At 37.9% G+C, this 16,115-nt stretch overlaps 1 protein-coding gene across 1 annotated transcript in view; it reads right to left on the reverse strand.

The window, feature by feature from the left end:
• LOC136340898 (cholecystokinin receptor type A-like) overlaps positions 1–16,115 on the reverse strand; it is a 94,854-nt gene that overhangs the window by 8,366 nt on the left and 70,373 nt on the right. Inside the window, exons 2-3 of the mRNA XM_066285345.1 lie at positions 14,170–14,502; positions 5,651–5,765 (exon numbers count right to left, since the gene is read on the reverse strand). Of these exons, the coding sequence (XP_066141442.1) occupies positions 5,651–5,765; positions 14,170–14,502 (448 nt within the window). The remainder of the gene's footprint in view (positions 1–5,650; positions 5,766–14,169; positions 14,503–16,115) is intronic.

Consider the following 16,115-nt stretch of genomic DNA (forward strand, 5'->3'; position numbering starts at 1 on the left):
AACGAAAATGTTGTAGAACCGTTAGTCCTCAAATGGGTCCCTACCGAGATACAGGGTGTTAAATATTAAGAAAAACAAGGCTTTTTTCGTCTTTTCAAAACGCCGCAAGATATTTTTATTGAAACTCGGCCTAAAGTACGTTGCCTTGCGGTTAAAGAATATTGCTGCAACCATGGACGTGCGTAGCGGTTACCACGGTAAGTCTTATAGAGAAATTGGGGTGCGCCACTGGTATTTTCCAAATCGGATACATTTTTAAAAACAAAAGATTGAAAATCCACTAAAAATATCTCTTTCGTTTTTTGATCGGATAAGTCGTTTATGAAAAAAAAATTCTGCCCCATTGAAAATTCGTACTGAAAATAATGGAAAACTTGTTGGAGAGATAAAGTTGACCATGCAAAACGAATTCGCGTTGCTTTTAATCGTGGTCCGCGATTTTAACTGTTTTTTATTAAACACCTTGTATCTTATCTAATTCCCTTACTTTCTCCGTTTAAATAAGGCTTTCGTCTTAGAACAATCCAGAGGATCAGCTCCGTAAATACCGGAACGCCCTTGGGGACCGCCCGGTATACGGCGATCTATATCTAATTGAGTTGTGTTCTTAAATTCCGCACCTTCGTGTCGCAAAAACTCCATTTTATAAATTGCTAGGAAATGAATTGTTGCTCGCCACATCTGCGGCAGAACTACAAAGGGCGTAATGAAGACGAATTGCGAGCGGAAAATTGCTCTACATGAGCGATACTTTCTAGGTATAAAATATAGAATCAAAGTGCATAAGTTTTAATGGAAAAGTGAGTTGTTTAATTTCATGCTTTACATCACCAAAGATAAGCCTTACAGCCTGTGGAATATTTCATCTATTTTTACTTTAACGCGGAGATATCTGGCCGTGGATGGAATTACATGTAAACTTCCCAAGTCGAAGTACAATAAACTAAAATGAAAATCCAGACGTGATCTAAATTCTTAATTTCCTTCTTCGATACATATTGCATTAGATGGTCTCGCAGTTTCCAGACAAGTTCTGATTAGAGATATGTTCGAAATCCTCATTTTCCGTTTTAGAATTTTAAAAATTTACACGGTTTAAGTAGTAAATTTCAGCGGTTTCACGTTAATTCAAAAGCGGTAATTCATTTGTATCAATCATATTTTTAAAAAATCTTGAGCGCCTCATTTTTCAAATTTACGTTGATTCTATACATTTTTCAATTACCGAGGAGTGCTCTGGCGTTCATAATTTTGTAAATAATAAATTTGGAAATTGTTTATGTAGGCAAGTTATCTCAATAACGGCAGGGCAGGAAAGTTGAAGTTGGGTTTTGTGATCCGTTTTTCCCTCCAATCTTTTTTTGCATCTAGTTTGCCAGCGAAGCTTAACGCATCTCCATGTTTATCGTTTGTAAGTTAAAACATGTTTTAATGACTCAAAAAGAGTGCAAAAAGCCACATTTCAATATATTATCTATGAAATAGTGAGACGATATTGATTTTTCCGTTTCGTCTAAAAATTCTAGTATGCACCGTGTCCAGAATATACAGGGTCGGTTAATTCAAAAAAAGGTTGCGCGATTTGCCGACCTAAAGAATGCCATTTTGAAATTCATATATTCTCTGTAGGTCTGACTATTTCCGCAGATATCCAGAATAATCCGAATATCCCAGTTTAATTTTAACTCTTAATAACTCTGTTTCTTAAAAAAAATTACTATAAAGGCAACGTACACAGCTCAAAATCTCAAAAACGATTTGTAGGCACAAATGCTACGGACATCCTTATCGCGCTCGCCCTGTATTTTTGAGGAAGTAACTTTAGCGTCCAGAATCTCTCTCACAATTCCCGATGGAGACTTGAACATTTTTACATGCGCCTTTGGTTAAGAGGTTGTCGTGAATGAAAAATTGGAAACATTATCCAACCTGATATTTTCTATATTTTTATGTGATTTATGTGTTATTTAATGGTTTTATTTGCGACCACAAAACAAATTGTTTTAAACGTTTAAAGCTTTTCTGACCTTTCCAAACATAAATATAAAAGCGTTATATTCAAATGAATTCATAAACTCATATATAATGCTATTTGGGATTAGAGTAAAATGTAACATTTTGAAACGTTTGAAGACTGATACTTTTTTGATCTACTAGTATTTTCGATTGCAAGTGTGCAGGTACCTATAAATTTGGGCCAAAGCGTTTTGGAAATTGACGATTTTCAACCATTTCATATGTATTTGAAAAACTTAAATAAATCTCATAATTTTTTCAGGAATTTTGAACGAACGTTTTTTTCCACGTTCCTCATGAAGTTTTTGGAAACACATTAAGCTGATTTTAGAGAAAATCCTGAAATTTTTGCCCAACACAAAAGGGCGCAGTTTCAAAATGAGTTCTTTTCAAAAAATGTAAGAGCCATTAATTCGCCCTCAATGAGCTCGTGATGTTATGCTGCATACGTCCCTGCAGCCTCGCAAATTGAATTAACGAGTTCAAGGCTTAGAAATTGTTAGCGAACGCATTGGCGTAGACGATTTTAGTACACAGAAGGGTCACTTAAAAAAACGGAAAATGCAGCTGAAGCTGCTTCTCTAAAATCATGCTATAAATCGCTCTCGAAAACTGAGTTGTAAATATGAAAAGTCGCAGAGAAAAATCCAGGCTGAACACCCATGAGCAAAACTGGGGCGTAGGTGACTTCTGAAAATATCGATAAATTTTTCGAGGGGGTAATTATAATATTGTTAATTTTGTTATGATGAAAAAGTCGATGTTTCATGTCAGCAACCGTGAAACTAAGCAACCTGAAAAACAAATTGAAAAGGACAAGATCATGGAGAGGTGCTGCGACACGGAGGGCATTTTATCAGCATGGTAAAAGCAACGTTTCCTCAGTTGCCGACTTGGAACTTGCAAATGGCAGGGAATAAATATGGTTTGGAACACGATTGTAAAATTATATCGAGTACACTGCAAACGTTTTATGTGAAAATGTAGAAAGGATAATGAAACGAGTAGTGTTTCGAACACTAAGATAGGTAATGATGAATGTATACGTGTAGTGCACGAAGTGTTATAATTCGAAGATGTCTGAACTGATTCGTTCATTATTAATTCCGCGGCATCTAACCCCCCTTTGCTGTCTAAAGACCGAGTTCCGTCCCACCGCGTCGCCCCACAAAATGAGAGAATATGAAAGTCTACTTTCGAACAGCCCCATATAACTCTTCGCTTAAGGACCTCGGAGCACTCACTTAATTTACAAAGCAGATAAATCACTGTATTTTTATTCAGTTCACATGCTCGCCAAAAGACAAAGGAAGTGGAGGCAGGGCTCCCATTACTTCAGCGTAGGGAAAAGTTCATGATGGTTATCTGTTCTGAATTAAAGTTTAAAAAGTTTCCCTTTTGAGTTTGATTAAAGAGTTGTCTCAAAATGGCCCACTTGGGGGACATCCTAGGATAATCGTCGCCAATCATTTCTACAGGTTTCTGCCAGATATGCAGAGCAGTTTCATCAGCATGCGGAACGCTTCCTCCATGAATATTAGGGAAATCATTACCACACGGGACAAGAAGAATAGGTCCCGGAGTTGACCTCTGAGGTACCCGAGATACCACAGCTGTAGGGCTGCACCGCCTTCGGCTGCAATCAACCAGTGGCGTTCTTCCGCCGTGATGATCCAGATATTCATTCGACGAAGAAAGCTCCAGAGTTGAAATAGAAACGTCAGATTAGCGATTTTGATGTTGCCCGCGACGTTGATGTATGGGGCGATAGTTGCTTCCATCACCAATATCGCATTTAATGCAAATGGAACGCGCTCGGGATAGTTTCGATTTCTGAGGAAGGATTCGTTGAATCCAATCTATCTGCCAGAGATTTCAGCAATGAGTTGTTGGCATCATGCTACGCTTTTCAATTTCATTATAAATTGGGCGACTTAAATACTGCGTGGATTCAAATTGCTATTACCCCCTCCCCTCTCCCCCCCCTCCACCCTCCCCCCAATGGTGGCTTTTTTATAAATTTTTGCTATGTTACAATTTAAAAATAGCTTGGAATGCGACAAAAAATACTATCTTTTAAGGTTTTTAAATTTTTTTAAATGTTGCTTGCTACAAAGGAAACACAAGGTGGCCGACTTCTTTACATTGAAACAGCAAGTGACTCCTCAATTTAAATATCTCCAATATCAAAATTATATTCAGTGGTGTATTGCGAGTCGAAATCTATCGATTGGTTTTTGAGAAAAATAGGTTTTAATTTGGTAAACAATGCAATACAAACTTATTTAAATACTAGGTAAATAATGAAAAAGCTTGTTGGTTGATAGGAAATTGGTTTGTTTTCAATTTTGTGTTCACAAACAGTCTTTGGTTGTTTTTATTTATATTTCTGTGCTTTTTTTAACCGAAGGTCATTGCTGAAAGTTTCGTCATTTCTTAAGTACGATTTAACCGAGCTGGTCGGTAATTCAATTGGTGGAATTTTTTAACAACATTTTTATCATTTTTTTTTCCAAAAATTAATCGATAGATTTTGAATTGCAGTACATCACTGAATGTAGCTTTGGAAGACCTTCAATTTGAGGAGCCACTTGACCCATTTTCCAATTAAAAAAAAAATCGGCAATTTCATGCTACCGGCTATGTAAGCAACATTTAAAAAAATAACGGAACATCAAAAAACAGTAATTTTTGTCTCACTTAATGCTGCTTTTGAATTCAAAAAAATCATATTTTGTTTAAAATTTTTGAAGGGGGCAGAGGGGGGGGACCACAATTCAGGGCCGTGCGGCATAAAAGCGCCCGCTTGTCGCGTACCCGTTTGTTCTGTCATGGAAATTAAGATGCAAAAAGCAGTTTCGATTTACTTGTTCGTATAACATTTGTTAATTAGTCGAAAAGGCCTAACGGCGAGTAAGAGTGTTTATTATTGACGTTTAATTAGCGGAAGCCGTGTTGCTACGATAAAGGATTCCTTTAGTTCATTTATAATATGTTTCTCTCCAAAAACATACTTGGAAAAAAGCTGAAAAACAAATACATGAAAGAATCTCACACTGACGGACAGGTTAATATCAGTTCCTCTTTAGAGGCCCTTACACAGAAATTCAATTAACTCCCCTACTCTTTATTTAATTTTCGTAAGGGAGAGATATCCAATGTGTTTAAATTGGGCGCCAAAAAGATTAGATTAGGTAGATGCCATGACACCAATATTAGCCCGAATTGGGGACGCCTGTCCAAGCAATAATTGAACTACAGAGGGCTTAAAATAGTAAATAATCTTTATAAATAGCTGTATAATTGGATGGAATAAGTAAAACTTTACTGGTACAAACACAGTCATTTATGAAATTATTTGACCTATCCGTGGTTGACCTGAAAACCCTAAACTTATCCTTTGATCATATAAGGCGTGTAGGTGTTTGAGCGACCGACGATTTGAACGCGTAGGTTGAAAAGCTTGAGGTAGAGGTTAAATAGGGAAAACATGCATAGCTGAAAGTATTCAATTATGAAAACTGGGAGTACATAGGAAATGTAAATTTCTTTCCTCAGAATATGTTAAAATTAAGTTCTCGATATACGCTAAAACTTCTGTATTGTATTTCTCTATAAATAAAATACACCTTACCTTGAAAATACGGTATCAGCTTGCACATAGCTTCCCCGAATATGAATTTGCGAAGGACTTGTCCAACTAGCGTAAACGGTATGCAAAACATGCCCAGTAGCAGATCAGCAACCGCCTGCAACAGAAAAAGCGCCCCTCTGGATATAAATTGCTTTTACAGGAGAGCTATGTAGGTTTCTTTCCTTTTTTAGGAAAAAAAAAAAGTTGTCCACATTTTTCGTTCATATAAATTGCTTCAGCGACGTGCCCCATAACCAGCTTCCCAAAAGATATATATAAGAGCCTTTCAGTAGCCTTTAGGTGTATATGTAACAGTGTCAATTCGGGCAGTCTGAGATGGATCTAAAGAGCTTTTAAGTATCACGTTTTTTCCTGAATTTTTTGCCCTGAAAGCTTTTTAAAACTTCGAAAGCTAAAGGTACACAATACGCTTATTCTATATTAATAATCTGCAGTTAATTCTTGAAAACTCATTGGAACGTGGAAAATAAAAAATCAACGTAATTTTTCCAGGTCGAAGTTTAAATTAAATTACTAGAGTTCGCAGCTTCGAGCAAATGTGTTGGTTCCCCTCAACTTTGTTTAATTAACTGAATCCAAGATAGATAGTTTGATGCTATACATTTAGTTTAACCTCGGCAGAGATTTGATTATATACTCAGCTTCGGGGAAGTTTGTACCTAATGTAGGTATTTGAGTATGGATCATTCAAAGGATCTTTAAAGTACTAAAGCCCATATTATGCCTTCAAATTTAGCTGCAGAATTCTGAATATTTGGGAAGGGAACAACATGCATTTCCGAATTTAATTTCGCATAGGGTGGAATTGTGTATAGAGAAATCCGTTCAATACGAGTGGTGCCATTCGCGTACCATCGGTCGATCTTAAATGTTCAATGGTAGTTTTGAACGAATTTACTTAAAACCGACCTATTCGGGAAGTCGATTATTAACCGATTACATAAATGCGTGAAATTGGAGATGTCCGAAAATAATTCATTTTAAATACTTCCTCTATCTTGACCATTCGCATTGTCCGTCTAGTCGAATTCTTAAAAAAAAAAAATTACGATTCAAGGTTCAATTGACCGATAAATACGGGGCGGTACCGGTACGACGTTTAAGTAGTTTTTTAGCAAATTAGTCTGCTAAAACAAAAGCTAAAAAAACCACCCGGGTACTCCGGATGATGTTCGAAAAAATTGAAAAACATATTATTTTTTTACGGGTTTATTATTATTTTTCGAAAAACCATTAGCACTTTTGTTAACTACTTTTCATCCTCTTCAAGGATAATAATTTTTTCCGTCGGATATGAAATTTCCTTTTAAAGTTGCCCACATTAATTGTGGACTTAGGTCGAAGCTATCTATTGTCGACTTATGGGCACTATTTTATGCTTAATGTCCGCCCTTTGATTTTTGAAATGCATGTGTGACGCCATAAGTTCAGGTGAAGTATCGAATTTTTAGTGGTTGCATAGAAGGTGGTTCGATGTAATAAAACTACCAAATCGAAATTTAAAAGCAATTTAGGTATGGTAAGTCAAAAGCTATTTTAAAAAACAAATTATTCAGCATTAAAATGCACAATTTTGGCTCAATTTTACCCATTCCCATCACGTATGACTACGAAAATAGCAATGCTAATACATCGAATGTGTAGCTTCCTGTATGGAGCATTTTAAACTATTGATCTTTTAAACATTACCTTTATACCTTAAAGGAACTGGAATTAGAATAGCTCAGATTTCAACAATATATATTCCAAGAACCGTTGAAGGAGTTATATTTCTATTGATATTTCACTCTTAAACCTGTCATAACCAGTCGTGTTACAATTTTCGCGAAGCATTTATTTCAAACATAAATTCATCGAAATTCTGGAATTATTCTATTATAGTTTAGAAAACCATTCAACATCCGCACCAATAGCCAGTACGGCATAATGTCGCCGCATATGCTGATTTTGCCATTTCCTAGCGGAACGGTCAAAAGCTTGACCCCGTATACGAGAACGGCAAACACATCAGTCTGAAATACCATAATCAGTTCATCTATCCTTTCCATTTGTATACCAGTGGATTTTCCCTCGAACTATGCCTGAAAAGTAGTTTTCAATTCATTTCTCGCAGTCGGATATTACCACTTTCAGGAAGTTTGAGAGTTTGAGTGAAATCGTCAGAAGATTACTCTTAAATAAGAGTTTCGGGCAGCTTTCGGTATTTGAATACAGCTTTTGGTAATTTGAGCAACCTCTCCAGAGCTCTGGTGGGAGCCATTCTCAATGCTTCGGTTATCCAGACAAGCACTCTGAAGCTTCTCCAGGAGGATGCGTGGATTGCCTCTTCGAAGGACATGAGATTGAATAGCCCCTTCAGGGCACTGTTCGCATCCGTTTTCACGGCTTTGATTATTCCAAGACTGGTAATCCCCTGAAGCTTGTCCAGCAGCTCTAGTGAGTTGCGTTTTTCAATACTAGGTCACTACATGATTCTCTCGTTTGCCAGAATGACCCATTGAGGGTCATGCTGGTGGAGACCTTAGATGCAGCCGAAGGCTCTTTTGCACGTCTATAGCGCACACGTGGCTTTCATAATTTTACGCAAGAGAATTGGAAAACTCTTTGGAATCTGGCGTGTTTTTTATTATACCGGGTGTCCAGACGCACTCTGGACATAGGAGATTAACATGGGAAATCGGTTTTTATTTTTTGTCCCTGCAAGGATTATACAATTGAAAAATTTTTACGTGAAGGTTATAGTACTCAAGAACAGCCATCACTCCGCGTTTTTTCCAATCTTTTAATTACGGCCGTTTTGGCTCAAAACGCCTTCAGTTTTCAAAAATTTGAATGTCCCGCGTAACCGTCCGCGGCCATGATTGGTCAGAGTCAAACTCAAAACTGAACAAATACAATGTTGCCAACAACGTAACCCGAAAAACCCCATGTCAAGTGAATGATCTTTTTTTTTTATTTAACCGTTTATTTAAACGCAATAAAGAAATAACGAAAATAAATAAATTAAACGACAAATCGCATTAAATTCAATCAAACAGGTAAGTGAACAAAAACAAGAAAAACATTAATATTGTTTGCAAAATCGTTTATGGAAATTACTGGAAGAGACCACCCACCAATCTGACCAATCACGACCTTGTACAGTTAGGCGGGAAATTCAATTTTTTTTTTATTTGGAGGTGTCTTGAACCAAAACGGCTCCAATTAGAAGATTGAAAAAATCGCGGAATGATGGCCGATCTTGAGTACTATAATCTCCATGTAAAATGTTTCATAAAAACTGATTTCCTACGTTAATCTCCTATATCCAGGGTTCGCTCAGACACACGGTATATTAATATACTTTCAAGGATCGAGATGGCTGAGCAGTTCTGTATACTCAGTGTCCCCCAAAAGGAGATAACTTCTAATAAACAAAATTTTTCTCAAAATTGAAGAAAAATAATCTACATAAAGAGTAGCAAATGAGACATTGAAAATGTCGCAGTTTAGTCTAGGTACATTAAAGAAACCGAAGTTTGTGAACATTGATTATGCTCTTGATGCGTAAATTTATATGAAATTACTGTAAATGCTGAATTTTCCTCTCAAGAAGAAAACTTGGTATAAAAAAAGATTTTTTTTACATGCTGAGCATTAATGATATGCTGCACGCTTTCCATTATGAATTCACCTTGCAATCAATTCGGATACGCAGGGCCGACTTCGGCCCATTCAACCATTCAAAATCGAAAAATATCTTATATAGTTTAGACTAAATTTCTAAAACCGATATAGCATTGCTCAAATTAAACTCGTTCAGGACAAACTTCTATTACAATGGATAAAACTTTAAATAGTTAGTAATGTTAATCCAGAATATACATTTTTCAATTTGGATCGTTTTCGACCCTTTCTGATCCACTCAGTGGACATGAAATTTATATTCCCTAATAAATGCCCGAAACATTTACGTTTTCAAAGGGCCATTTCACTCGCATGTGTGGTTAATGCAAGGGCGTAAACTCGGTGTAAAGTGTGTATTTTGGAGAGAATTTATTTGGTTTCGTTTGCTGTGGAAATTACAAAGAATGTATAGTTTCGATCAAATAGCTTGACAAAATAATGGCGCAAACACGCGTAGTGACCTACAATAAAGAGAAATTAACCCCTAAGGGATTGAAAACAATATACAGGGTGTCGGTTTAACAGCTCCTCGGACTGCATATGCCAAACTAAAGAAAATTGAATTTTCTTTCGTTTTAAGTTATAAAAAAAAAGAACACCGTTCTATTTGAATAATTCAAAAAAACCTGAAGTTGAAACGGTGAAAATTGAAGTTGTCATCGTGAACGCCCTGTGTGTATTTTCCACCAACTGAGCATTGGTGCCCGCCGAGATGGTGCCGATTGAGAATTCATCCTGAAATTACCTTAATCTAACTGAAACAAACTGCAATATGATTTTTTTTACGAAGCACTGCAAATGGCTAAAGATCCTTTTCGAAACGTCATAGTTGCAAATCGCTGCGTCCCAGGGAAAAAATCTGGAAACTAATGCAAGATCCGGAAAGGATTCTAATCCGTGAAACAAATGCAAGTAATCCCATTAAAAAAGACACTTTAAGGTTCCCCGCCTTTTCAGTTCACCCTGTGGGATTGTCAATGATTTCAAAAGTCGCCCTCATTAATCTGATGTCTATACATCTCCATAATTGATCTTTGCTGAAATCATAAATAAACTGATCGGAGTCCGAAGGACTGTTAAATTGACACCCTGTATAGGAATCAGTAGTGATTCCTATATTTAAAAGCCTCGAGAGTAATCCGGTTAGAGCCTCTATTCCGCTCAAAGTAGGAACAAATTGGTTTAATCGGCAGTATGGCCAATAGGCAACGTGTGATTAACCAGCTAGTAAAATGCGGAAAGAGCAAATCTGTTTAGGGTTTAAGCGTGTTGAATATTAACTAAAAGCGGGTATATGCTTTCAATTACGTCTAACTACAGGCAGTAATAACATTCAATTTGTTAAAGGTCAGAGTCAAATTTGTTGCTGCATGCCAAAAGGGCCAATTGGTGTATTTCTGCATTAAGAGATCTACACTTGAAATTTGCTTTTAAGGTCCAAAGTTTTAGCTCCCGTCGCAATGTTAACACTCTCTTCCTCTAGAAGTAATCAAAGTCTCGTCTTCTACCCTCATTAATGGTTCTCTAATAGATCGATCTGAACTGCATTTCCATGGTCGATTAGTTCTCCTTCCTTTCATTTTCAATTGATGGATGGGGCATTTCAAACTGCCGGCTTCGTGTTCGTAATCCATATCCATCTTGCCCTGACTGATGTTGAACAGTTTATGTTACGTCGCATTTCCTTAGTGTGCAATCGTAAAACTGTGGAAAGCCGAAAATCTCCCCTTTTTAATCTAACTGTTTGTCATTTGATACCGCGACGAGTGGGACGTAATTGGGACTTCGAAGTAAAAGAGGCCGGTTATACAAGAGTAAGGTGGCGGTCCTTACTATTACAGTAATTAGCAAGTTGTTGAGGTGCCATCCGAGGCCTCACTTCAAGAATGAATAATCGACTTTTCAGTAATTAGTGATTAGTAATTAGTTTGCCGGCGTGCCTGGGATAGAGCTATAAAACTTAGCCCGGTAGCACACCAAAGATGCATGAGACATAAGACATGGAACGTGAGAGATGCAGTAAACACTGCTGAAGACATATGGCGCAAATTAATAAATTTAAGCGGATGTCCTCCGTGGTCTCGCTCAGTAGCGTAACGTAAGCAAATGTTACTACAGAACATTTCTCCGAGCAGCGTTACTGCCTGTCTCATGTTGCATGTCTTTTATGGATCTCTGGTGTGAGACCGAACTTAATTGGACACAACGCAACCTAATGATATACGGTAATTCGAAAGGTAATCATGAACCTTGAAACGCTAGAAACCAGGTAATAACGACTTAATTGGAAATTTCGTTTCATAACGTAGAACTGGATATAATGGTCATCCCAGCTTTGATGTTAAATCTTGTAGTGATGCCTTTAAAGTCCTTGAAGGGTCGAACACGTCAGATGATCATCCAATAAAAGTGTTGCTCATGCTTTTCACTAGTGCCACTGCAAGTTCGCAGATAATTTTAGTCAAACTTTTGGATTTGGAATTTGCCCTAAATTCTAGGAAAATAATGCTGCATCGCCCTGTATTATTAGAGTAACGTTGCCTCATTTGGAGTTATTCAGGTAAACTCAGACATGACTACTGGAGAATGAGCGCCATTTCATCAGACTGAGGAAAATATTTGTCGTCTCAAATTACTTTCGTGCATACCCTCTTAAGATTTATCGATAATTTTCAGTGCCTTTGTTATTCTGTACAGGGCGTTGCGAAAAGGAACCAAACTGACGGAGATTATACGGGGCGTTGCGGCGAACCATTTCTGTATAGAAACCCCTAATCTAAAATGAGCAGTTTTGGCTCAAAAGTAATTTTTGTTCAAAAAACTTCGATATTCAACTTGGTGAATTACTCAAAATAAAAGGCAAACGAAATAAACCCTCTTTTGTCGCCTGATTTCCTGAGCTATTGAACAATGCATACGTTCCCATCGGCATACAGAACGTGGTTCTAACATGATGCACTTGCACATTTTGTCCGTACCGTGCAGGATCATCAAAATGAACATTCTTATTGGCGATGGATTCGAAGAAGCCAACCGATCACGTGGCCGGTGCGAAGCCCCGATTTATGCCCATTGAGTTTTTTTCCCTCTAGGGTCATATCAAGTCGTTGGCGTGTGAAACTCCTGTAGCCACCCATGAGAAACTGTTAGGAAGAGTGATGATGGCCTCTGGTTTCGCGCAGCAAGACCCGCACATCTTACAGTGGGTGCAACGTTATGGAACAAATTTGTGTAATCAGGTTGGGGGTCATCACTTTGAACCTGCATTATAAAATCTTTTTGCATCATTTTTAATAAAGATGAATTTAATATCGAAGTTTTTTTGGTATCAACGAGCTAGAATTACGTTTTTGAGTAAAAACGAGTGTAGAACGACCCGTTTTTCAATAGTGGTTTCTATGCAAAAACTGTTCAACCCAACCTCCCTAATTTCGGCCTAAACTTTCCGGAATAGCCTGGATATGAATAACGAATAAGCGCAAAATGCAACTTTCGCGTTCGTTAATAAAAAGTTAAAATAAGTAAATGATCAATTTTCATTTCAGGAGAATTTACTATCTGGTTTCCTTTCTTGTTCCATAGAACTAGGCCAGTTATCAATTTCTATTACAGAAGATTAAAATAGATAACTTTTAAATAGTACAAATCGTTGCTAAATCTTCGGTTTAATTACCTTTAATCGCTTTCGCTGCATTTGCGAGAGCACTATCCAATCGCGCTTGCGCGAGCACCCGCATAAAAAAGGAAACTTTTTTCTTTTTACGATCGCCGAGAAATATTCATAACTTTAACGTTTCGGATGCGCAAAATCTGGATGCGAAATACCTCGATTTCCAGCTTACAAAAACCTGCTTAATGTGTTGCTCCGGGTGCCTTTTCCTTCGATCCGGACCTGCAGAAAAACCTTCAAGGACTCTCTGTGTACCCACATCATGATGATACCAAGAAGTGTTTCGATTGGGCGTTGTGAATCGTGAAATGAATTATATACACTGTTTAAACTTTTTCAGGTTTTCGCTGTTTACCTGCACGAATCTTCTTCGAAAGTTTCCTTAACAACTTTGCAGTGTGATCTACCCGTTGCAAAAGCCAGAGTTTGGGTCAAACCTGTTGCCAGCATTGCTCTAAAGGGGGTTAAATCCGGTTATTTAACTTCGCATGAGGAAATATCCTCGTAATTGCCGGAATTCGAAGCATCACATGCTGTTCCAAGACTAACAAGATTGAAATAAATCCTTCTGCTAATGCTCCAGTCGGAAGCAGCCTGCCAAATGTAATAAATCTATAAGGGATTACTGTGCAAGTAATGCGTCTTGATTTAAGTCTCCTTTGTGTTCTGCTTAAAAGGTTTGTTCGTGCCTGAGCTCATTTAGGATGTAATTACTTTTTTGATGGGGTGTACTGTTGATGAGGAAAATATTTATCAAAAAACTCAAATATTCCATTACAATAAATTATCGTTTACTTGGAAAAGAGGCTTCTCCATCAGCCCACATGCTTGTTTACGTGTTTAACGTCGCCCTTAAAAATCTATTATTATGCCCGTTTTTCAGGAGTGTCAAAATCTATCATTCCCCTCATGAATATAATTCCTAAATCCCTTGCATAATCCACACATGTAAGTCCTCTTTCCTGTTTAGCAATCCCTGACGTATAAAGTTTACTTTAACAACAAAGTTCAAAACTCAATTAATTTAGAGCAGCATTGTGGGAACAAACGATTTACATTTCCGCCCTATTAGGGTTGGGGGTGCCGAGCAAAAAATTACAATTCCAGAGACATCCAGATTTGTCTCTGTTTCAGAGGATTCGCGAATATAAGCAGTACTTACCAAGTTTAATAGATACACGTTCGTGACCGTTCTCATCCTTTTGTTCCTCACTAAAGTAAGTAACACTAAAGTGTTTCCCACTATGGACAAAATGAAGATTATTATGTACAGAGGTATCATTAACTGGCTCTCGAAAGCACTTTCGCCCTTCATGCTGGAATTTGAGAGAGACTGCATCACATTTTCAAGGGAGGCATTTTCACTAACTGGTTCCGAATAGTTATTGTCCTTGCTTTGGGCGAGTGCGGAATTTCCGACGTTAATTACCATCGTACTCAGGGAAGAGTTTAGGATTGTTCTGGATGCTTGCATGACCTTGTTGAGGCTAACCATCTGGAAAAGAGACAAATTATGGCGTTGAAATGGTACTGCCCCTCGCTGGTTATTTGGTGAATAACAATTCTTTTCGTGACCACCGCGAGGCCCTGATTTATTTAAAAATTAGATTGAATTTCAACTACTAATTAATCTGCAATTTAAGACGAAACGGCACTTCCAAGTTCTATTATAAACATCGTTGAATTATTGAAATTGAGTAAACGGGGTGTTTCCAAGTAAATGAATTATAACTGGGAAATAATTCCTTCTGCATTTTTTACTTTTGTAAAATTTTCTAGAAATTTCCGGAAATTTTGAAACCCGATTCCTTCTGTGAATGTGTTTCTCAAGTCGAACCGTTCATCATCTAATTTTTCGCGTAGGTACTAGTGCAGTACGAATATTGCATGGCGGATTTAGGAACGTACCTTTACCTCGTCAACAAACTTTGGACACGAAAACAAGGACGATCACCAAGAAAATGTTTCATAAAATATTCCGTACTTTTGTCCACAATTGTATGTCTCGATGCAGCATTTTCTGCCGAATTCTAAGTATTTTCTGTACTAAAAACGGAGTATTTCACCATTGAGTAGCAATTGCATCCTCCACAGTAATACACAACGATCGATAAATGAAAAATGCTATTCTCAGGGTGCGTTATGAGGATAATGCCAGAAGTACCCGATTTGACAAATAGATGGCGATGTGTTGTTAAAAATTTGCGTATATTACAAAGACCTAACCTTAAAAAGCTTATGTCTCAAATTTTCGGGCACTACGTTCACGTGTGTTTGCTTCGGAACCATTTTTAGTGGACGCTTTTGGACATTTTCTGAAAACGGAGATAATTGGTCATCGTCACGTGATTCGGTACTTTCATTTGAAAGGTCTTAGCCCAGTCAGCATCAAAACGGAGTTAGATTTTACTCTGGAGGAATCCGGTCCTCCGTTAACAACTGTAGCACATTGGGTGGCAGCGATTAAACGCGGTCGTGCGAGCTGCCAATACGAACCCCGTGGTGGACGACCCAATGGCACTTCAGATCTGACCCCTTCAGACATTGTGGCCCAAAACAGTACTGGAAGATAGGCACTTCAAAAAGTACTGGACATCGCATTTTTGTCCGAACAATTGGGTATGAGAAAGTTAGGCGCAAAACGAGGCAAAACAGCGCCGGGAGGACGTTTCAAGGGAGCGTCTGGCAAAGTTTCGCGGCAATAAAGCCCAGTTTTTGCGCCGATGCGTAGCCATGGATGAAATAAAACTTCATCATTTCACACCTGAGACGAGAGAACAGTTAAAAAATGGGCTCAGAGGGGAAAACCGGCTCCAAAGAGGGAGAACAGCGTTCCATCTGCTGGAAAGATGATGGGTTCAGTTTTTTGAGATGATTTTTATTGAATATCTCCCTGAAGGAAAAACACATTACCGGAGAATATTATACGAAATCGTTGTAAGGAAGAAGTCAGGAAAAAGCGGCCGTATTTCGAAGTGTCGCTTCAAGACAACGCATTAATACACACCTCCGTCATCGCGATGGTCCGAGTTAATCAATATAAACTCGACCTTTTTCCGCGGCCACCCTATTCGCCAGATTTAGCCCCCTCAGATTATTTTTTATTCG

This window comes from Euwallacea fornicatus, chromosome 8 (assembly GCF_040115645.1).
Source record: "Euwallacea fornicatus isolate EFF26 chromosome 8, ASM4011564v1, whole genome shotgun sequence".
Classification (NCBI taxonomy): Eukaryota; Metazoa; Arthropoda; class Insecta; order Coleoptera; family Curculionidae; genus Euwallacea; species Euwallacea fornicatus.